At 52.3% G+C, this 21,997-nt stretch overlaps 2 protein-coding genes across 4 annotated transcripts; both read left to right on the top strand.

Moving 5' to 3' along the window:
- The first annotated feature begins 599 nt into the window (after positions 1 to 599).
- Positions 600 to 9,528, top strand: HDHD5 (haloacid dehalogenase like hydrolase domain containing 5). 3 transcript variants are annotated; one of them, XR_012044240.1, is made up of 9 exons: positions 600 to 745; positions 902 to 1,102; positions 1,420 to 1,532; positions 2,725 to 2,818; positions 3,307 to 3,340; positions 3,732 to 3,906; positions 4,229 to 4,417; positions 5,015 to 6,414; positions 6,665 to 9,528. XR_012044240.1 is itself a non-coding variant. In XM_072873881.1 (8 exons), the coding sequence occupies exons 1-8, from the start codon at positions 638 to 640 to the stop codon at positions 5,382 to 5,384; spliced, it is 1,284 nt and encodes a 427-aa protein (XP_072729982.1). In that variant the 5' UTR covers positions 600 to 637; the 3' UTR covers positions 5,385 to 9,528. The 3 variants fall into 3 exon arrangements, 2 of the variants coding, with proteins under 2 accessions (XP_072729982.1, XP_072729993.1); XM_072873881.1 differs by having other exon boundaries at positions 5,015 to 9,528; XM_072873892.1 differs by lacking the exon at positions 902 to 1,102 and having other exon boundaries at positions 601 to 745; positions 5,015 to 9,528.
- Positions 9,529 to 16,860: 7,332 nt separating this feature from the next.
- TMEM121B (transmembrane protein 121B) lies at positions 16,861 to 18,405 on the top strand. The gene is made up of 2 exons (XM_072875472.1): positions 16,861 to 17,133; positions 17,323 to 18,405. Exons 1-2 carry the CDS (start codon positions 16,861 to 16,863, stop codon positions 18,403 to 18,405), a joined length of 1,356 nt encoding a protein of 451 aa, XP_072731573.1.
- Positions 18,406 to 21,997: the final 3,592 nt, after the last annotated feature.

Here is a 21,997-nt window from a genome sequence, read left to right as displayed (position 1 = left end):
ATGTGCACTGCGAGCAGGGTAAGTCGTAACCACCTTAGACTGAAGCCAGGCCATATTCTGGGAGACGCCTTTGTAACCGTAAGGACCGTAGGGCACTGGAGCAGCTTCAGTCACGAAACCGAGGGTCTCCTGTTCTTTCATTTTGGGAATGGGTTAGATAAACCCGGCGTAATTGCTTTGGAGGGGTCCAAGCCTCTCGCTCCCTCCTGCCCAAATCTCTCCTCGTCCGTGATTTTGCACGCCGCTCCCATCGCAGGGCTGTTCGTTCCCGTTTCCCCGGCGTGCTCCCTTTTCCTCTACCGTGTCCAGCCCCGCCAGCCTCGGTGCTGCTCCCGACACCTGCTTGTGCAACCATCCGCCGTCCCCAGTTTCTCTCCCAGCTCTCCCCAAACCTGTAACCCTTTGCTCCGAAGCAGACAGGACATTGCACCCCTGCAGCCGGCAGCACCCCTCCCGGGGACCGCGGGCAGCTCCCGCCCGACCGGCTCGGGATGAAGGCAGGCAGCCCTGCGCCCGTCCCGGTCCCGCCCCACCGGGCCCCGCGCCTCGCTGGGAGCTGTAGTCCGGGAACTACGAGCCCCGGCGTGCCCCGCCGCCGGCCCCGGGGCCGGGCCGGGCCGGGCGGGAGCGGCGCGGCATGGCGCTGCGCGGCTGCCTGCGGGCCGGGCGGGGGCTGCTGCGCGCCGCGGGGCCGCGGGGGCCGCCCGCCCGCGGGGGCTGCGCCGGGAGCAGCGCCGGGGGCCGGGTGAGCGGCGACGCCGGGGGCGAGGGGCCGGGCCACCGGCCGCGTCCTTGCCGTGGGCCGGGAAGGGCGCCGCGGGCCGGGGCCGGGCGCGGGGGCGGGGGGGGAGAGGGAAGGGCTCCCGGCGGCGGGTGACCGTCGCCTCCGCTCGCCTTGCAGCCGCCGGCCTTCGGGTTCCTCTTCGACGTGGACGGGGTGCTGGTGCGGGGCAGCCAGGCGGTGCCCGCCGCCCGCCAGGCCTTCCGGAGGCTGGCGGACGGCAGCGGGCGGCTCCGGGTGCCGGTCGTCTTCCTGACCAACGCCGGCAACTGCCTGAGGTCGGCCAAGGCCGGAGAGCTCTCCCATGCGCTGGGGCTGCAGGTAACGGTGGCAGGCCCCTGCCCCGGCGGGTTCCTCACGGCCCGACGCCGTCCCCCGTTCAGGTGTCCCGGCTGTGGAGGGGGCACCGGGATGAGGAGGAGGAGGAGGAGGAGAAGGAGGGAGCCCACCCAGCGCGACTTCCTCGGGAAGGGTGGAGGGCTGGGGGTGGCAGCACCACCGAGTGACTGGTCCTGCCTCGTCCCGAGGGGATGGAGGGAGGCGGGTGGCAGCAGGGGGAAGGGGTGCGACCCGACTGCAGGGAGAAGAGGGGAAATCTTCCCCGCGGATCCCCCGGCAGCTTCTCCTCCCTCCCGCAGGTGTCTCCGGAGCAGGTGATCCTGTCCCACAGCCCCCTGCGGCTCTTCAGCCAGTTCCACCAGAAGTGCATGCTGGTGGTCGGGCAGGGCCCCGTGGAAGAGAACGCCCAGAAGTATCCTTTGCTGTGCATGCCTCGTGGTGCTCTGCGCATCCCGCTATGTCTTCCCAGCTAAATGCTGCTGCCTCTGCCCTGCCCATACCCCGGCACTCGCTCGGTCAGCTTGAGAACCACAAGGAAACAGAAAGGCCATTGGCCTGATCCTATGGGGAGGCACCCTCACGGAGAGGCTCAAATGGAGGCACTTACTGTTGATCTCCATCTGGGTCACCTCCTGGCTGTCCTTGGTCTGAGTTTGGCTTCTCTCACTGATTACCTCTCCTGTAGCTGCGTTGCTGTTCCTGCTGGTCGGATGTCACCGTGAGGACTCCATCGGCTTTGGGCCTCTCTCGCTTTTGAGATAAAATTGTGCTCCTTCCTATTCTTTCGAATGCAAAGCGCGTTAGAGACCACTGCCAGCTCTCCCACAGCTAAGGTTTTCCCCGGGAATCTGACAGCAATTGAAGGAACTCAAAAATCATTAGAACCAGAGCATCCCAGTATGGGGATGTGGTCTAAATGACAATCCCACAGGCATATTGCCTGGCTGAGGGGAGGGCACAGCAGGTCTGACATATCCCGTGTCTGCAAGGAGGTAAGAACTGCCTGCAGGGTTTGCAACATCTCAGCCTGTACACAGACAGAGTCACGCCTTGTACTTAACATTTGACTTCATTTGGTACAAAACCTTGGCCTGTCTCTTTCACCAAGGCCAGTAGGGTGAGCTAAGGGCAAAGTGTTCTGAAAGCAAACGCAACTCATCCTTTGCTTGCATTGTTTTATCAGCACAGACTATTTTTATTTCACTTGCTAAGCTGACCAGAGCTTCACTGATTCTGCTTCTAGCCAAGAAGCCTGACCAGCCCCCTGCGCTGCACCAATATGAGAACCTGGCATTAAAGGTCTCCCAAAGCACAGCCATTCTGTCTTGGAGCGACCTCTGCTCTTTGCCTAATTCCAGGGATTGCTGATCACAAACTAAATCACCCCAGTCTGGGGTTTTTTGTAACCTTTAGGGCCACCTTTAGGTTGAAGCACAGCATACAGTTTGACTGAAAGCTATGAGGTTATGCATTACCAGGTTAAATAACTGCTCTGCTACTAGGACTTGTATTCCTTAATGCTGTAGATGCTTTTGCAAGTAACTTAAAAAAACAGTCACTTAAAAAAAACAGTCTCCACAGCTTTCCTTGATGGTCTGAAATAGCCTGGGCTTCAAGCATGTGGTCACCATAGAGGCACTGAGGAAGGCATATCCCCTGTTAGACATGGTGGATCAGAGCCGGAGGCCAAAGGAGCTGGTAATTTCCTGATGCATCAGTAGAACAGGTGGTCTGGTGTGGTGGTGCTTACAGCATATAGCATGGGGTGGGGAAGCTGCAGAGGCACAGAGCAGCTGGCTGCTAGTGACTTTCTTTAGCAAGAGCCTGGGACTGGTGCTGAGCAGCCATCATCTTTCTGCTCTTTCCAGTGTTGGCTCCTGCTGGAAGGGCAGTGACTTTCCCCTCTCCTGTCTCATGCCATACCTGTGTTTTGTTGCTGTTCCTTGCAGTGAGTGATAATATGGTTTGGTTGACATCTCTAGCTCTGAGACAGGAATGCAAGATCTGTGAAATCCAATCTGGGATGGGGGGTGGGGGAAATCTTTCTTCGGGATCCCAGGTGGCCTTGTCCTGCCTCTTTATCCTGTGTCCTGCCTTGGCAGGTTCAAAGGAAGCATTTTTAGTTTTGTTTTGGAGATGGCATTAGGTTTTGCATTACTAACCCACCCTTTGTTTTATTCTGGCAGCCTCCTCCAACCACTGGCTTCCGCACTATAGAAGGTAAGCAATAGCCTTTGTTTGCATATGAACAGCAAGCAGAAATAACAGTCAGGCAAGCCAGCTGGGATGGGAGCTAATGATGAGCTGTTGGCTCATTGGTATCCACAGGCAGCTTATTCAGAGGATACAGTCAGGAGGCAGCCTCGCTGCCCTCGCACAGTGTGAAGCACAAGCTGATAAGAGCAAAGCCACGCTCCAGCGTGGCTGGAAGCAGTGGTGCACGTGGTACAGTGATATGCAGACTGGAGCCCTGGCACAAGCCGTGTTCAGACAGTAGCTGTATAAGCCATGGCATCCCAGCAGAGGGGTGCTTCTGCTAGTGGGTGGCTTTTGGTAGTGGGTCCTGTACTTGGATGCTGTGAGTTTCCAAGCATCTCTTGAAATCTTCCAGGGGTGATTCTGTTTGGTGAGCCAGTGAGGTGGGAGACAAGCCTGCAACTTATTATTGACGTACTCTTGAGCAACGGGAACCCTGGGGCAGAGCTGCAAGGTATACCGTACCCCCATCTGCCTGTCCTCGCCTGCAACATGGATCTCCTGTGGATGGCTGAAGCCAAGATGCCCAGGTGAGAAGCATGTGTGCTATCTGTTTTAGCCTATTTAATACATCCCTCCTGCAGATGATCTTTTCTTACATACTACATTTTTTAGCATTAGAGTCTGCCTATATGGCTTAATTAGCAGCAGAGACATGAAAACTACATGAGAAACAAAGACTAAAACTTTCAAGAAGCAAAATCCAGACCACTGCCTGTGGAGGTGTGTGTGGGTGGATACCGTGTCCAAACTAGGTGGTACCCTGGCTACAGCAGGTGGTCCTCCTCACTGAGGAGTGTTTGCTGCTTAAGTGGTGTGATGGAGATACTGATGACCTCCTTTCTGGAGCAGGTTTGGCCATGGCACTTTCCTTCTCTGCTTGGAAAACATCTACAAGAAAGTGACAGGCTGGGAGCTGAAGTACGAGGCCTTGATTGGCAAACCCAGCACGGTCACCTACCGCTATGCCGAATACTTGATAAAACAGCAGGCGGAGAAACAGGGCTGGAAGTCTCCCATCCGACGCCTCTATGCAGTTGGGTAAGAGACTGTTTTTCCTGCCGGTTTCCTTAGGGAGTTGCATACTGACTTCTCTTAAGTGTGGGTTTTTTTTTTTTTTAAATGGAGATTTCTAAAATGAATACCAAAATCCCCATGGCATCTCTGGAGCCTCACATCCTAGAACAGAGGCTTGCTAGCTTTTTGCATGCTACGCTTTTAATAATTTGAAGGGCACTGTCAGCCTATCAAAGCTGTTACTGTGGGATGCAGAGTACAAGTAGCATGACTGGACTAAAGAAAAAGTTAGAGACCCATATGGGGTACCATTAGCCCAATTAGGCCAAACACTTGGGGATCGTAGGGAATACATTACAGTAATGGCTGAAACTGCTATGGGTGCTTTGGACGTGTCTTTTCCCCTTTGAAAGATGTTTGTGAAGCATGTGGCCTTTACCACAGCTGAACAGGACACAGCAGTAGGTGGACTCACCGGCTCAGTCTGGGTGGTTTTCTTGATGTTACAAACATCTTGTGCTGCTTCCTCCCTCAGTGCTGCTTTAATCCCAGTCTGCCAGAGCCAGAAATTGATGCATGGGCTAGTTTCTCATTTCTGTTTCACACTGTGACCTTATCCAGGGATAACCCTATGTCTGATATCTATGGGGCAAACCTCTACAACAACTACCTCAAGTCAGCTCACCAGAAGCAGGTCCCAGCTGGGGTGAAGAGGAGCCCGCAGGCAGCCAGTCCCCAAACTGAGGATCACCTCGAGCTGAGGAAGGACTGCAACAATTCAGTGGAAAGTTGCGAGTCGATTCTGGTCTGCACTGGGGTCTACCGCCACAATGCAGATGTTCCCAGTAACACGGAGGAGTGCACAACGGAGGCGGTGTTCCACGGCCATCGGGACTTCTGCTTTGACCCCAGCCTGGTGGAGGCATCTTACATAGTGCAGGATGTGAATGATGCTGTGCAACTTGCTTTCAAGAAGGAGAACTGGAGCTAGGGTTAAGACAGGTGTGCCTAAAGATCTACCATCAGGGATTTTATGTACTGGAAAGGGAAGAGGGGAGGAACGGGGAGAGACCTGGGGTGATCTTCTGATCTAGCCAACATGAAAGAAAATTCCCTGTCTCAGCACTAAAAGCCCCTTACTTTTATTGATACTCGTCTGCAATCCTGACAGCTGCCAGGAGGCTTTCAACTGTGAACGTACATTGCTGCCATCAATAATTGAGCCGTAATGGAAACAGGGTATAAGGAGAAGGCTTGTCCCAGCAATCCCAGTTTTGTTCAGCCATCAGAGTTCTTTCTTTTCCACCCTTTGTGTGTGAAGATCAGGCAAGGCCACCCTCCTCCTCACAATGTGTTTGAGGAGGAAGCTCTTCCCTGTGCAGGGAGCCACCATACCATTCGTACAATGCGCTATTCGTCCAGTCTGTGACGTGAGCGCACCAGAAGCTGTGTTGTGGTGACACTCTGCCAAGGGAAGGCTTTAAGTCTTAACGTTCTCCTTATGAAGAATAAGTGCCTATGGACTTTAACCAATTCTGTTTGCTTGGGGATTTGCCACTGCATCACTGTCAGTCTGAAACAAAGTCCCATTTTGCAGTCCTCTGGCAGCTATGGAGAGGCAGGGCCCCTCAAAGGAAGCTGCAGGAGCCAGAGCAACTTGCTGCAGGGCTGAGGGGAAAGTTATATTATTCCCTCCCCCCGCTATTTAGCATTCTGTGAACACTTCTGCCTTTTTGCATCCCGCTAGGGAGCCAGCAGCCTGCTCTCAATAGCAGAGGAAACCACCACAGAGTCTGAATTTCCAGAGGTGTCTTTGCCCAGAACTCAGCTTTGCAGCAAGAGGCTGTTTTGGCATGCACCCAGACCCCAAATGTTGCAAGGGATATCCACCTGCTTCAGCTGGCACAGCTTCCAAAGAGGGGCCCCTCTTTGGAACAAAGGCCAACCAGAAAGAGTCACAGCCCACCTTTGCTTCTTCCTTGCACACAAAGATTGAAAGAGGAGATCATCAAGCCAGGATGGTACGTGAGCCCCAGATCCCTAGTCCTCACCTTTAAGAGTATAAATGTATCTGTTCTTCACTTTTTTCTCTCTTCCCTTGTGTGGTTTGCAACTCAGGGATACCCCATATGGTCTGATCCCTGTTCCCTCCTTTTCCTTTAGCATGCAGGTAGAGTCCCCCGAACATGAATTAGCAGCTAGGACTTGCCTGCCCAGGAACATTTCCATATCCCTAATGACATGCACCTTCCATTGCCTTTGTTTTCCTAGCTTGGGCTACCCAGAGAAAGATCAAGCCCCGTGTCTCCTTTGGACTGTGACAGCCCAAAGGAGTTAAGCAACATTGCTCAAGAAACTCCATGTGAAAGATTGGCTCAGCAAGGAGTGTCTTAATTCCAGAGGAGCATTGTGATTTTAGAAGCATAAATCAGCCTGCCTATGTGACGGAAAGCCTTTGGAGCCAGCACAACTGAGTTGGTGTTCCTAGTTATGCTCAGCTCACACCACACTGAGAGATCAGAAATAGGTCTGCTCTGCCTCTTCTTTCTTCCCTCCTGCTTTACCAGGCAGCACCATACACAGGGTACAAACAAGACGTTCTGCGCAGAAGTTTGAGTTGTTCTTAATTAAAATCTCAGCATCCATGTGCGCTGACATTCTGCTTCAGCAGCTCTCCATCTTCTCAATACTGATGTATCTTCCTAGGAAGGTCACACTGCAGAACAGGCTCTTTTCTTATGTTATACCAGGCTCTGTGTCTGAAGTGGACTGGGTGGTCTGTCAGTGACCCAGGCAGAGAGGTCCTTAGCCTTGGCTTCTTTCTCTATGCCTTATTTTCTGAATAGGAGCAGAAAAATATCTCTTTGAGTGAATTTCCCTCCTGTGTTATCCATAGTGGGAAGCAGTCTTTTCCTCTCTTAGCACTATCTGGGGTTCTCCTTTGTCTTATCAGGACAAGAATTGCTTGGCTGCTTCTAAAAGCAGCTGTAATGTGAGGAACACAATCTTAGATTTGAATCCTTTGCCTTTCACTGGAGAGAAAAAGAAATTACCATTTCATCTACCTACACAAGGCAAGGACTTGTCTCCAGTTCCCAGAAGGATAAGTACAGGGAAGGACTTTGCATATAACATAGGGAAGGTCTTTTAGCTTTCAGAGCATCTCCACAGTCACAATTGTGCTGTGGACCCAGTGTGCAAGGCCTGAAACTGGAGGCCCAAAAAACATTTATTCATAAACTAGCTCCAGTGTCCCTCAGCCTCACTTTTCAGAGGTGACATCCAGTGCAGAAAGAGGAACGCTCCCTTTACTTGCAGTATTTGCTAACTTGGGTGATAAGTTTCCTAGGATTAATTGGGAACTGTCTTCTAGGCTGTGATTACATAGACCTGAGAGAGCTGGTTGCTGGCAATAACGCCTTCAATTTGGTAGGTACTGATCTGCAGAAACACTAAGGTCTGTCCATCTGTGTGCAGTAACCTTTGGCAGAGCTCTTCCTTGTTACTTGTTAAGATTGTGGTGCCACTTACTCAAAGACAGGGTGCTGCTGAACCAGTGTTCCCTGAGGGGTGTAGCACTGCTGAATCAGCTATCCCAAATGGAGCCAGGTGCACTGGCTGCTGGTCTGATGATGGCGGTAGCTTTGTGGAAGGAACATGCAGAAGAATTTTGAGAAATCACAAGTGGTTTGTAATTTCGTATTAGCATGCATGGCACATCTCAGCCAGAAGTGAGGTAGGTAGCAAGAGGAAGGAGGTAGCACCTCCTTCAAGAAAGGAGGAGGTTTGCATTTGCACAGAGAGCGAGCCAGGCAGATCCGTCTTTGGAATAGCAGTGGAGGTGAGCTGACTGATGTGAATCTGCTTCAGATTCCAAGTCTGCTTTTAGGTCCAGATTTGTTTTTTTTTTTTACTATGTTAGTGGTGTTGAAACAGTGCTCTGGGAGTCTTAAAAATGCATAGGAGGAACTTCAGTGATAAGGAATTCAAGAAATGCTTCACTTGCGAGTTGAAATTGGATGGAGGGGAGGAAATCTAGAAGAATCTTGTACCCTTTCCCCAGTTCTTACCAAGTTAAGGTTGCATAAAAGGCTGTGCTTGTTGGCCTGTGCAGTAATTAGTCAGATGGGCTGCCCTTGGTCTGAGCAACGTTGAAACCTTTCCCCTCTTCCCCTGCTCAGCTCCTTTAAACAGTGCACTCTGTCAAGTCACTGCCCAGGGACTGCATGGGCACAGTGGATGGAGTACGAAATCTGGGTTCTCCAGCTGCTCTTGGATACTGGATTGTGGAAGATTTCTACAGAGGAAAGTGCTTGCCAGGTCTCCTCTGTTCCAAGTGTTTTGTGCTAGAGTGCTGTGCAGGCTTCTAGCTTATACGCAGTTCATTTATGGACATCTGTTATTGCTAGAATTCGGTGAAATCCTTTTTCCTTGGAATTGCAGCTTCCTGGAATTAGCGTCAAGTGTGGCTGGAACAAAACCTTTCCTTTGTCTCATGTATTGCACAGAAGTGTTGTTTCCGAAGCCGTATTTCTCTCATTTGGAGCAAGCGTACTTCTGTGCAGATTATGGGACCAAGCAGGAGAGGGGACTTCACTTGCTGACCTAATACTTTAATATTTGTACGGTGCACTGCCCTATACAACAAACATGGTGAAGACCCAATCCTAACAACTCCATCTTCCACAGATGGATGGGTTTTAGTCAAGCCTAAAGGGAGTATGCAGTGAGGTGAAGCAACTGAGAATAGCAGGGAGGAACCAGAGGAGGGATAGACCTTGTTTTGGATCTGAAGCAGAGAGCTTTTATGTCATGCAATAACATGGTGGCCAGAGAGGTCAACTCCTTTATTCCAGAGGACACATGCAACTACTGGCCTGGTGTTCAGGGACTCATATAACGCTACTGTCCTTTTTCTTCCCATCTTAATCCCGGTGTGTCTTTTTCCCTCCAATAAATGGGTAATGTTTCAGATTACGTCATGTATACTGTAGCAGAGTGATTACGTGTCATACAGAGAAATCACAAGCTGTGATTGTTTTAGATTTCATTTTAATTTCAACCCAGTTCCAGAGTTGCTCCTTTGATCTAGCACATACAAAAAAAATAATAAAAGATGTTTTCTTTGAAAGAAATTTTAAGGTGGTGTGTGTACATTTCATGAGTACTGTCCTGATCTCTTTCATGTCTTTGCCCTAGGAGATTATCACGACAAATTCTGTCTTTTGTTCTCTTCATCAAGCCATTCTCAGGTTTTCTTGAGAGAACCGCCCTGAAAGATACCACTCCAGTGATTCTTTTGATTGGGCTAAACTGTAATTCCCTGTAAGCTCTACATCTGCCACAGTTGGGTGAGATGAGTGCAACTTTGACTATTCCCACTGTGAAGGGGAGAAAAAAGGACACATCACAAGCTACAGTGCCCTGACTGACTGTTTATAGTCAAGACCAGTTTTGGGATGCCACCTGTATATGAGATGCTTTCAAGGTAGGCATTTAGTTGGGACCTGACCTAAGCAGCTGTTTGTAATGATTACTTCTACTGGGTGGGGAAGCCACAAGCTAGATGCCACCAACTTAATCTGCTATTGCAGATGAAGAACAAGCCTAAGGGCATATGGAAAGCCATCCTTACCATTAGAAGCTTACTCAGCACTATGTTAAACCCTTTGTGATCATGAAAGAAACCCAACTTGTTTCACAAGAGCCGTGCTCTGGTACTGTCTGAGAAAGGTGAGTGGAGTTAGGGAGACATATACTAACTGGCAAACTTTCAGATTAGAGCCAGAAGCTTCTGCTCATTTCAGCAGGTGGAAAATTAAAGATCCCAGTAGGTGAAAACCATCAGCTTTCATGATCTAGAAACAGCCAATTCACTTGTGGTGTTCTTACAAGATACTCCACGAGAAAGTTTTCCATCTACAAAGTTCACTGCTCACAGGAGGCACATTAGACAGCAAAACAAGCATGATTCAGAGCTGTGAGAACTTCTTGATGTTGAAAGAAACAATCGATAAAGCAGTAAAAGCAGTTTTGGAGGGACAGGACAAGGATTGCCATTCTCAGCAGAGAAGGGAATCGAGTTGTATTCTACATCCTGAAGAAATGACCTATGGCCCTGACCTCTAATAATAAACAATAATAAAAAGCATTAACCAGTCCCCTTCTTTTATCCAGTACTCAGGTAGTTGGAGCACTTGCCCAAGATAGGGCGGATCAAGGTTTAGTTAGGCAGAAAGAGATCAAAACCTGAACCTCTCAAATGCTTTTGATCACTATAGTATTGTCAAAGCAAAAAGGCAGCCTAGGGTGAAGGTGTCCCTTGTAGGAGACAGCCTTAGCTGGAAGTTAGAGTCCCATAGAAATCGTTAAGCAACATAAGGAGCAGAGTTAAACACTGGAGTAATGAAACACTGAAGAAGGAACAACTTGAACAAGAGGGATTGAGAGCCCTATTTAGGTTGGAGTTTGCTCCCAGGTAGATGCGGTGAGAAAAGCCTACCAGAGTAAGCCCTGAGAAGCGCTTAGTCTACGGATTCTGGTGGGCCTTGAACACAAGCTAAGCAGTTACCTGCTCACCCTGGTATAGATGTTGGCCCTTCAGGGGCACACCCAAACCCTTCCTTTACTGAATCTACCCAATCTCACTTATAAAAGCACAGGTCTTTATGGATTTTTGCAGCCACACAGGCAATTTGATGAAAATTATGCCGTTAAAGACCTCTATGGATCCAGTTTGCAACAGTTTAAAACCCCACACCAGCAAGGCAGCTTCTCTAGGAACCAAACTGTTCCATCAAGAAATCTCTTTCCCCTAATTCACTGTAATAAACCTGCTTTTCCCTTTCAGTCAGTTCAACTACTAAGATCTTTCACTTTCTCCTCAAGGTCAGTTCCATTACACACTGTGTGCTAAGACTGAGATACTAAGCGCAACCCCCAAATCCTTTTCACTCTCCAAACTTCTACCCTGCTACGAGCACGGAAAAAATCTCTTTGCATTTTATGCCGGTATCGAAAGCTCTTTGAACTGAAATGTAATTACAAGCAATAGATTGTTACACTTTTATACCCTTTTGAAGAGTATCTGTGTTCCCCACACTGTAATACTGGATCAGCAGTTTAGTTACAAAGACTGCATTCAGAGGCAGACAAACCGAGGTGTCTTTGAATTTTGGTGCTGGCCAGGTGAAACTCTTCTACACTTGCCTGTAACTTCAGCCCAGACCGTTTGAATGGATTAGATAAGTGCAGTACAAAGCGTGTGTCAGAGAATCCCAGAACCTTCCTTTCCCACACAAAAGGCATTTTAAGTATGGTTAGAGCAGATTATGCTCAAACTCACTGAGATCAGCTTTGCTTTCTTCCCTCCCACTGCTGCCAGTTTCTGACAGCTTACTGCAGGGTATAATTAGGGATTTAGTTTCTGGTCTTTCTTTCAGGCATATATTTGCATATCTTTTTTTTTTTTTCCCCCCAAGAAATTGAGTCATTATTTTGTTTCCTCTTGAATTCTGCCTTCAAGAAAGTTTTGCCTTTCCCCCAGCAGGGGTATTTTTGAGGGCACACTACTTGTTTCCACTAGTAGTGTAAACTAGAAATGGTAGCATTTTAGGTATTCAGTATGACTATTTCACAAAAGTCTGTTGTCTGCTGCTTGCCTTTAAATATATGTATATACACACATATCTATGCATACACATAAATACATAAAGAAGCCAGAAACATAGCTTTGGAGCTGCTGAAGAGTGGAAGCTATTTATAGTTTAACCTTTTAATGTTTTAACAGTAATGGTTAAGCACTAACACTTCCAAGGACTGCACATTGCATTAAATAACTGGATCACATGGGAAGCATCAGCTTGTCATATCTCATCCCACAGTGTGCTACAAAAAGCTCTTCAGTGCTTTCTCGAGTGGAAGACATTTCTCCCCTCACTCCCATTTTAAGGTACAGGCACAATTTCTGTTTCCTTCCCCACAAATAAGCTCTTTTCTTATTCTCACCTGTTTGTTTGGGTTGTGTTTGCCCTGCTGGAGCCCATGCTCAACCCAAGGAAGCCCTTGAGCTCCCACCCTCCTTCCCAGCGCTCCCCCATCCCTGCTCATAGCTCCCCTTGCCCTATAGCCGCAGGTCCCTGTTCCCACCTCCCTACCTTGGACGCAGAGACCTAACCCAGCCCCTTTAGTCTCTGGAGAACCCTTTCCATAAGGCTTCTCTTGCCCTGCTCACGCAGCCTCAGCCCAGCAGGACGGTGCTCCCCAGGGTGCAAGAGGTGCAAGCCCCTTTGCCAAGCACATGCTAGCCCAGGCAGGCACACTTAGCACCCCGCCCCCCCCCCCCCCCCCCCCCGGTGCCTCACTTCCCTGTTCCCCTGCACTGAGCTGGCCACATCACCCAGCTGGCGTGCCAGAGCCCATTTCCCCAGGTGGGCAGGCCAGCTGCGGGTGACAGCCCATCCCTCCCGAAGCCTGGGGACCCCCATCCAATTGCACTTACCCCAGTAGGTGGGGCAGATGCCAGTCTGGCAAGAAAAACACCCAAAACTTTGTGAAACAAGGCTTCTTTGGGAAACGAGCCTCTGGATCGAAAGCAGAGGAGACGCGAGTGCCTATGGGCAGACTGCCAGGGCAGCTAAGTGAGCATGTCCAGCCTACGGCACGCAGGGAAGTGCATTGCCCAGGAAACCTGGAACATGAGAGCCAACGAGGCAAAGCCGTCACCCTCTGTTGCCCAGGTAGGGCAGGAGCAACCCTCTGCATGAGGGCTGTTGCCCTGGGCGGCCCTGATGGATGCTTGGTTTTCACTCCACGTCCTCTCGTAGAAGTGGAAAACTTTTCTTGCAGTGGAATAGGTGAATGTGGTAGGAGCGACAGCGATTTAGCTAATCCTCAGGACTGACCACACATTAATCATGCCAGTGACACAAGCATTGACTTACCCTGAGAAGGATCAGGTGAATGTACCCACCTTAGATAAAGGCCAGGATCCAGTATGTAAGAATGTGGTTTTACCCTCTACTCTTGGTCACACACACTTACCCTGCCATCTAACCCAGCCTTTCTGTGGAAACCAAATTAGAAGACACAGCCGGTGTCATTCACGAACCCTTGCTGCCACCCTGAGCCATCCTGAACTGGGCAACTCCCGACATCAGTCAAAGAGAAGTAGCACTGGGCCCTGCTCAAACCTGAAAGAGCAACACAGACAGCAAACATCCTCCTTGGCCATGGCCTCGAGCCTCACGCTCCCTATATAACAGAGACCATCCAACAGAGCTCTAAGCAAGGTGTTTGTGGGGTTGTACAAAAACTGTAGTCAAAGCAATTGTCTGGCCATGTTTTTTTTTCTTTGGCAGGCAAGTCTGTCAAAGAGAGAAAGCCTTGACAGTGAAACATGCAATGCTCGGTGGTAGAGCCCCAGCGCAGCACTTTCATCTCTGACAAAGTCTACACACCTTGAGAGGCTGGAGAGCAAAGCAAACATGATGGGAGCGTATCTGGCAAGGAAAGGAGAGGCGGCTCGCTGCTTGCTGTCTTCTTGCATCTTGAATGACCTCAGACTAAGCTGCTCGGCTGAGAGTGGTGCTGCATTGCTTCTATCACGCAAATCTTGCTGTTTTCCAGTGCCGGGTGGCTCTGGGCCAGCACCACACCCCAGGAATGCAGAGGGAAGAGTGTCCCCTGCGTCACTGCGGAGGCAGCAACGTGGCAGTGCCTCTGAGGCATTGACATGGGATGTGGATCGTGGGGAGCAGCCCCTGGGGAAGGGCAGCCCCATGGCTCCGTGTGCCAGAGGGGATGCCGTAGCTGTGGCCCCTGGGCCAAGCGCCTCAGCAGAGGCCCATGAGCTGCCCAGACTAATTGCGGGCAACACTGTACAGGGCTTTCAGGAGCCTGCCGGGAGACGTCCTCAGCCTTAGGCTGCCATGCAGTCACCTGCTGGAAAATAAATGGCGACAGCCCTCTTTGGACTCACCTGATCTTAAACTTGTGAAAGCCAGTGATGCTTGCCACAGTTACAAGGCTAGCGGTGCTGCCTGCTGCATCCCGGTCCTTCTGTGAGCATCTGCATAGGTGTCCTGCCTGTTTTGCCCTGGGGTGAAGCCTCGTGTCCTCCATCCTGGCACCAGGCTAGGATACATCAGCCCATTCACCACCCTCCAGGCTAGACTGTTCTTTCGAACACTCATGTTTCTTATGATATGCTGTAATTACTGTCCTTCTTAAAATTAAGTATTTTTATTTGCTAATTGAAATGTGGAATTAGGGAGCAAGGGCCCTTAGACAGCAAGAGAGCTCGTGTGTGTTCAGTCTCATCTGATGCTACTTACCATGACAAGGTGAGTTAGAGAAAGGCAATGAACACAAGTAGCGCTGATGCTAGGTTGAATCTTAGCAAGTGTATCCTAGCATTGAAAACACAAGGTGAGTGTAGCAGAAAATAGGTGTCCCCCCATCCTAGCTTCGCTCCAGCCATGCAGGTAACGGCAGCAGAGAGGCAGCAGCATGTAGCGGATTGATGCACGGACTCCGATCGAGGGGTAAAACGAAGACCCTTTATTGAACTATTACATGGCTTATATACTTTCTAATTGTTTGTATATGTGCTACTGAGAGAACTCTTATTGGCTTATGTCTTGTTCACGCGTCCTTCATGCGTTCCTTCAGCTAATACAATTGGTATCTTTTTGCAACTTTGCAGTTCCTTTCTTCACAACAAAAAATCAGGGCTCGCCTTATCTCTCTCCAATGCTATCCACTCCTACTCCTGACACACAGCCTCCTTCCCTCAGGCATAACCCAAACTCTCAGTACTTCAATCTTGTTAACCCTTTCACTCCTGCTATGCCTAATTCCTCCTCAGCAGCATGGACTTAAAGCAGGATAGCAACCAGTGTGGGAGACCATGGGAATGCCTGCGTGTTGCTATCCCAGTTTAGAGGTTGTACCACTTCAGTATTGTGCTGCCCAAGCAACTACATTAAAGCTCGCATAGCCTCCAGTTATCCCTTTTTCTCCCCCCTGATTTGACCATGCTTTTAGAAAACTAATTTATCTGTGCCCCCTCACTCTAGTCTTCATTGACAGTAATGCTTTTGCTGTGATTCTTCTTCTTCCCCTGCTTTTCCTCTTGATTATTGCTATGTGTCTAAAGGAATCTTCCTGTCAACCCACCTCAAGTTCTCCCCTTTCTCAATTATTTCTTTGTTTCAGGTTTAAGCATGAATTCTTCTGGTACCCCAGACTGATTTCTCCTTGTTGTTAAGAGCAGCCAGTGACATTTACTGGAGTAGATAGGGCTCCTCAGGGAGCCTGCACCAACATGTATTAGACAGTTGTCACTGCTGTCCTGGATGTCCTTTCCCAGTACTAAGCATCTGGGTTTCGCTCAGCCCCATGTGTTGATTAGCAACACCCTCAAAAGTCAAGCTATTTTGGATCTTTATCATAAAGCGTGGTTAACACAGGCATTTGTGGGAACAGCTTATTCAGCGTGCTTCACATCACTGACAGACAGCACCCGGCTCGTCACCGGTGGGCACAGGTAGGAATGAGGGACTGGTGATGCCGAGCACCAAGCCACTTTGAAACATGCTGTGCCAAGTCATTAGTGCTGGTGCTGTGACAGATCCAGCCCGCCAAGCTCCAGTCGAGGCCATTATTAGCGGGTCAATAAAGGCCCCCACTGGTGCTTTCAGTAGAAGTAGGAACTTTAGGGCTATTCCCATCAATTTAAAGACACTGTCCCATCACGGAAAGCTAGGCAGAGCCCTCAGTATGCGGCTTGGCTCAGCTCAGGAAATCGGTGGGGTAAAAGCCACTTACTTTGACGTACAATTACTTACAACAGACCAAAAGTATGGGCAGCTGAATGTCCAGTGCCACAGAGGAGGAGCCGCAAGCGAGTGCTCCGCTGTAGGCTCTGCACCAGGGCGCTGGCCCTCGTCTTGGTCAGCTAGAGAGACTGGGGGAGACTGAAGTACTCCTGATTTTCTGGGGTGGGTGCCGGGGGGCTGCGGCATGTCCACAGGTGACTCGCCCAGGCCCGGCTGGCTCCATTCACGGGGGTCTGGGGGGCAGGAGGCAGCCGGGCCATGCTCCCCGTGATCTGCCTCTATCGCAGCCCCGGGGAGGGGCGGCTGCCTCCCCCTCCCCTTCTCGCCCCCTCCTCCCCTCCCCCGGCCGCACAGCCGCTCTCCGCTCCCCCACCCCAGCCCCCCCACCGCCGCCGGGGGAGACGCCCGCCCCGGCTCCGGCAGCTGCTGCGGTTGCGGCTCGGCACCGCCCCCGGCCTCCCCCGCCGCGCCCCGCCGGCTCCCGCCGCTCGGGCTCTCCGCACCGCTGCTGCCGCCGCCGCCGCCGCCGCTGCCGGTGCGGCGGCGCGGGGGGCGGGCCGGGGGCGGGCCGGGGGCCGCGGCGCGGCCGTCGGGCCCGGCGCGCCGGCTCGGGGGCCGGGGAGGACCATGCACCGCGCTGCCTCCAACCAGCGCTCGGTCTCCTCCTCCTCGGGCTCCTTCCAGCCACCGCCGCCGCCGCCGCCGCCGCTGCCGCCGCACGCCGCCGACCGGCAGCCCCTCTTCCCGGGGGGCTCCAGCAGCGGCGGCAGCCGGCGGGGCTCGGGGTCGAGCTTGGGCTCGGCGCGGGCCCGCCGCCCCCACAGCCCCCGCAGCAGCACCGAGGAGGAGGAGGAGGAGGAGGAAGAGGAGGAGGACAGCATCAGCATCAGCAAGCCCCTGGTGCCGCCGACCGCCGCCCCGCTGCCCGCCGCCGCCTCGCCGCTCCCCAGCAGCAGCAGCAGCAGCAGCAGCAGCGGCGGCGGCGGCGCCGGCGGCGGCGGCGGGGGCCCGGGCCGCAGCATGACGGCGGCGGAGCTGTACGGGGCGGCGGCGGCGGGCGGCGGGGCGGCGGGCGGCGGGGCGGCGGCGGGGGCGCTGCTGGGGCCCGGAGGGGCGGCGGGCGGGCGGCGCTGGGGCTTCCAGGCGCTGTCCCTGGTGCTGCTGCTGGGGCAGGGCGCGCTGCTGGACCTCTACCTGATCGCCGTCACCGACCTGTACTGGTGCAGCTGGATCGCCACCGACCTGGTGCTGGCGGCCGGCTGGGGCATCTTCTTCTGCCGCAACAGCCGGGCGCGCCGCCGGGAGCGGCCCCCGCCGCCCCCCGGGCCGCCGCCGCCGCACCCGCTGCTGCTGCACGGCCCCCCCGGCGGCCGCGGGGCCGGGGGCCGCGGGGCCGGGGGCCCCCCCCGCGGCGGCGACTTCGCCTACGCGCACCTCGCCTGGCTCATCTACTCGATCGCCTTCACGCCCAAGGCGGCGCTGATCCTGGGCACCTCCATCCTGGAGCTGATCGAGCTGCGCCTGCCGCTGGGCACCACCGGCTTCCGCATCACCCTGGCGCTCTCCGCCCCGCTGCTGTACTGCCTGCTGCGGGCCATCGGCACCGAGGGCGCCGGGCAGCTGCTCCTGCCGCCGCAGCCGCCGCCGCAGCACCGCGCCGCCGCCGCCTTCCTCGCCACCTGCCTGGACCTGCTCGACAGCTTCTCCTTGCTGGAGCTGGTGCTGCAGCCCGGGCGGCCGGCGCCGCTGCCCGCCCCGCTGCGCTACCTCCTCATCGCCGTCTACTTCCTCTGCCTGGCCTCGCCGGTGCTGTGGCTCTACGAGCTCAGCGCCGCCCGCCCCCCCGGCGCCGCCCGCCTCGCCCTCCACCTCCTGCTGCCCGCCGGGCTGCTGGACGCCCCGCTCCTGGCGCTCCGCTGCCTCCTGCTCCTGCGCTACCAGCAGCCGCTCTCCCTCTTCATGCTCAAGAACCTCTTCTTCCTGGCCTGCCGCGGCCTGGAGGCGCTGGAGACCTGCTGCCTCCTCCGCCCCGCCGCCGCCCCGCCGCCCGCCAAGTACGGCCCCGCCGCCGCCGCCCCCGCCGCCGCCGCCCCGCTGGCCCACGGCCTCTCCGACGCCGACGTGGGCCCCCACGGGTACGTGAATGCCTTGGCGGTCACCGCCCAGGGCTGAGCCCCCCCCGGCCGCCGCCCCGGAGGGGCTCCCGCCGCCACCGGGCCCGCTGCCCGCAGAGTCTCTCTGCGTTTCCGCTCAGGTTCCCGCCGCCGTGGCCGAGCAGGGGAAGGGGACGCGGGCTCCCCCGTCGGACTCTCGCTCTCCTCCTCCCTTTCCCGCGGACAAATCCATCAGCAGAAGCTCAGCGCAAACCCGACTACCTGCAGGAGCCTACGGCTGATGCTTGTCCCCGGCAAACGCACCTGCCCTTCACGACGAGTCTTCTTCTAATGCTTCTGCCCCTCCGCACTGTTTGGAGGGTCCCACTCTTCCCCTCCCACTCCCTGCCAGGACGTCGTGTTGCTTCGTGACCGTAAAGGTTTAGTTTTTCCTTTTCCCCTAAACAACAGGGACCAGCAGATTTTTGTCCCCTCCTTTAAGAACTCCTGCTGACCACAGTGACAAGATGCGAGAGGGCTCTGACTAGCAGAGACGTGCCTTCGGGGTGCGGGCAGGACAAAAGGAAGCACACTTTGGTTTTGCTAGGTCTTGCAAAGCTGCCACCTCCGTTTCCCAGCAGCAGAGCTGCAGAGGGTCTTTGCCTGCCAGCTGGGGAACCTCTGGGAGCACGCCGGCCGTCTGGTCATCTCAAGCCTAGAAGCCACTTTCTCCAAGCCGAAAATGTCTACCTCTGTGCTTCAACCTTTTGCATCTCCTCTTAACTTCACATGCTAAAGAAACACGTGAATCCGGCATGGATGTAATCCAGGGGCTTAGACCCCATTTCACTACCACTGAGACATTTATTTCTGGTGAGAACAGGGTTTACAGCAGCCTACTGCTTGCTTCAGACAGCAGCACCCACATGCTGGGGCTCTCATTTCTCTGTGAATATGCATGTTTATGGGATCAGTGTTGGTTTTCTTTTACGCAGAGTGTAGGGACTCCCTTTACATAGGCTGGGAAGGCTGGAAAGGTTTCCTCTGGCCCCCCTCCATCTCTGTTTGAGAGAACAGAGACGGGGCTAAGCCTGCAACCTGCCCCCTCTCAAACAGCAGAGCAGAGGATGTCAGCGCTGCTCGGGGTGGGCCCTGTGCTTGGTGAACCTCACTTCTCGGCACAGAGCTCCCGAGCTTTGGTGAAAGCCCACACACCAGCATCCTGTCCTCCATGTGCATGTGGTTAAGGGTGGGTGGGGAAAAAGTTTAATTGTTAGTAACCTCTCATAGAAACACAGGTTATCTTTGGTTTTAAGCTCCATGAATGTTTGGTGGGGGTTAAAGCCCGCTCTTCTGCCTGGCTACAGTTGCTCCTGAAACCAGCCAAATGGAAGCAGGAGCACAGAGGCCATGTTCGGAGGAAGGACTTTGCCCCTCCCAGGCTTATATTTTGTTATCTGGGCAAGGCTGCATTCACTGGGAAAATGCCACTTTCCTGTCCTGAGCCTTTTTTCAAGCTGTCCTGATGGGAAGGGGAAATAAAGCACAACCAGCTGCTACCCAGAGCCAACAGCAGGACCGCAGGCGCAGCCCAGACTTCTGCACACACATCCATTCTCTCCTTCAGGGCTCGGGCTTCAGTGGGACCGAGCCTCCGTCCCACCTTCCTTTTCACAGAGTGGGATCAACTGCCTGCTCCAGAGGACTGCTACAACAACACGTTTACAGTCTGGTAACTTCCAGCTCCCACAGGCAGAAGTGGGGGTGCCATGGGGCTCTTCTCCCCCAGCTCTCGGGTGGCTGATGAGTTTTGAGGGGCTAGAAAAGGCCCCAGGAAAGATGGGGCAATAGCGCTTTTCTGTTCAGAGCTGCAGCTAGGATGGGTGACTTGCTGCTCTCCCCACGCCAAGTGGAGAGTCGGCAAAGGCTAGGCTTAACTTTCCCAGCAGTGCTTTATTTTTAACCTGAGCCCTTACATGGGCAATTGTGTGAATTTTGGCCAGTGGCCTTTCTCTTCAGTAACTTCTTTTTGTCTGGACAATCTTGGTGCTGTGAGTGACTGTGATTGTAAAACTTGGTACTGTGAACTTTTCCTATGTGATGTGAGATGTGTCGAGGGGATGCTAAGTTCCTGGCCAAAGGAGGTGTAATTACAGGTATATTATGCTCGTACAGATAGATATTTGTTTCCTTGCACCTTCCTTTTTCAGCATTAAACAGATAGTAAAAGCTCAGAAAGAACTACAATATTACTCAAGAGAGAATTAGATGATACCTGTACCTAGGAATACTCCATGCTTCAGTCAAACAGCTGAAGAAAAAAGAAAAAAAACCAACCAAACAACTTTGCCAAAAACAAGGTGAAGGAAAAGCAAGCTATTCACCTCCAACTATGTTTTGCTGTCCTATGGCCAAGATCATGACAGCACCGAAGTGCGTAGAAGAACATCCCTAGTACACTGAAGTGTAAGCATAGTTGAGACGCTAGAAGAATCACAGCAGCATTATTAACAAGTCTTACTTCAGTACCCCTTCATAGCACATAACAAAGTTGCTGTTTCAACAGTGAGTGCCTTTTTCCATTTAAGACATTATTGAGAAAATGGCATATTTGAAATTCATCTAGCCATGGCACATTTAAACCATTGACAGTGAAATCACAGTTCAAATTTGTCTGTGAATGCAAAGATTGCCTGGGACAGATGACCCTGCAAAATGATGCTTCTGTTGCACAGAATTCCTTTGTAGAAAAAGTGGTTCTTTGTAGTGCCATGGTTTCTAGGTTGTTCGTAAATGTGCTGTTTGGAGAACGTAAAGCTCTCGTAGTAGTTGGCTGTACAGAAGCCCCCTTGCAACTAAAAGGGCAGCTCTGCTGCCACTGCAGTTACTTACTACAGAGAAACATTTAGAGCTCTTCAATGTCTTGTTTCTAAGCCTGCTCCACCTTTTGAATTCCCTTCCCTTTGGTAACCGAGGTCTCACTTCCATGCAAACCCTTCTGCCGCATAATAGATCCATTTGCAGGAGAGAGATAGTGGTACCATTAAAGTGCAAACAATACCTCACCCAATGCACCTTACACACCTACTGTATATTCTGCCAACATTAAATTACTGGTCCAGGTCAATAACACTTTGCTAAATGAAGTTGTGCCATACTAAGACATAAGTCCTTTGGGATTCTGTACAAGCCTTTTAACACAACTCAGCTATTTAGCATTTTATTGCTCTGTTTGCTATCCTGACAAAAGAGAGGACTACTCCCAGGAGGGGAAACTGAAGTAAGAGATAAGGCCTGTGGCCAATGGACACTTGGCATCCCCTGGCATTAATCAAAACTTGTATTTTTTAAAAAGCAAGATTGTTAAAATAAAATTAGAAACTTGTGACTGATTTTGCTCTTTTCTTCCCTCCTTTGAGTTTTGCTGGGCTATTGAATTTTGCATTTAGGGACCAACAGATGCATCAAAATTACTTTATTTCCTCATGCTGGATTGCTAAAATAGCGTCTGGATTTTTCCCCTCAAACAAACTTCTTGTAAGTGAAAGTGAATTCTAAAAGCTGTAACACCAAGGGAGTTATTTGAGAAGGGAATGACTAAGGCAAGAAAATCCAGATGACACTTCTGAGCTTCCTATTTAAGTGATTTACAGGAATTCATACCACTTGAA

The sequence above is a fragment of the Ciconia boyciana genome, chromosome 1 (assembly GCF_034638445.1).
Source record: "Ciconia boyciana chromosome 1, ASM3463844v1, whole genome shotgun sequence".
Lineage (NCBI taxonomy): Eukaryota > Metazoa > Chordata > Aves > Ciconiiformes > Ciconiidae > Ciconia > Ciconia boyciana.
The sequence above is the reverse complement of the archived record's forward strand: the minus strand, read 5'-3'. Positions and strand labels throughout refer to the sequence as shown.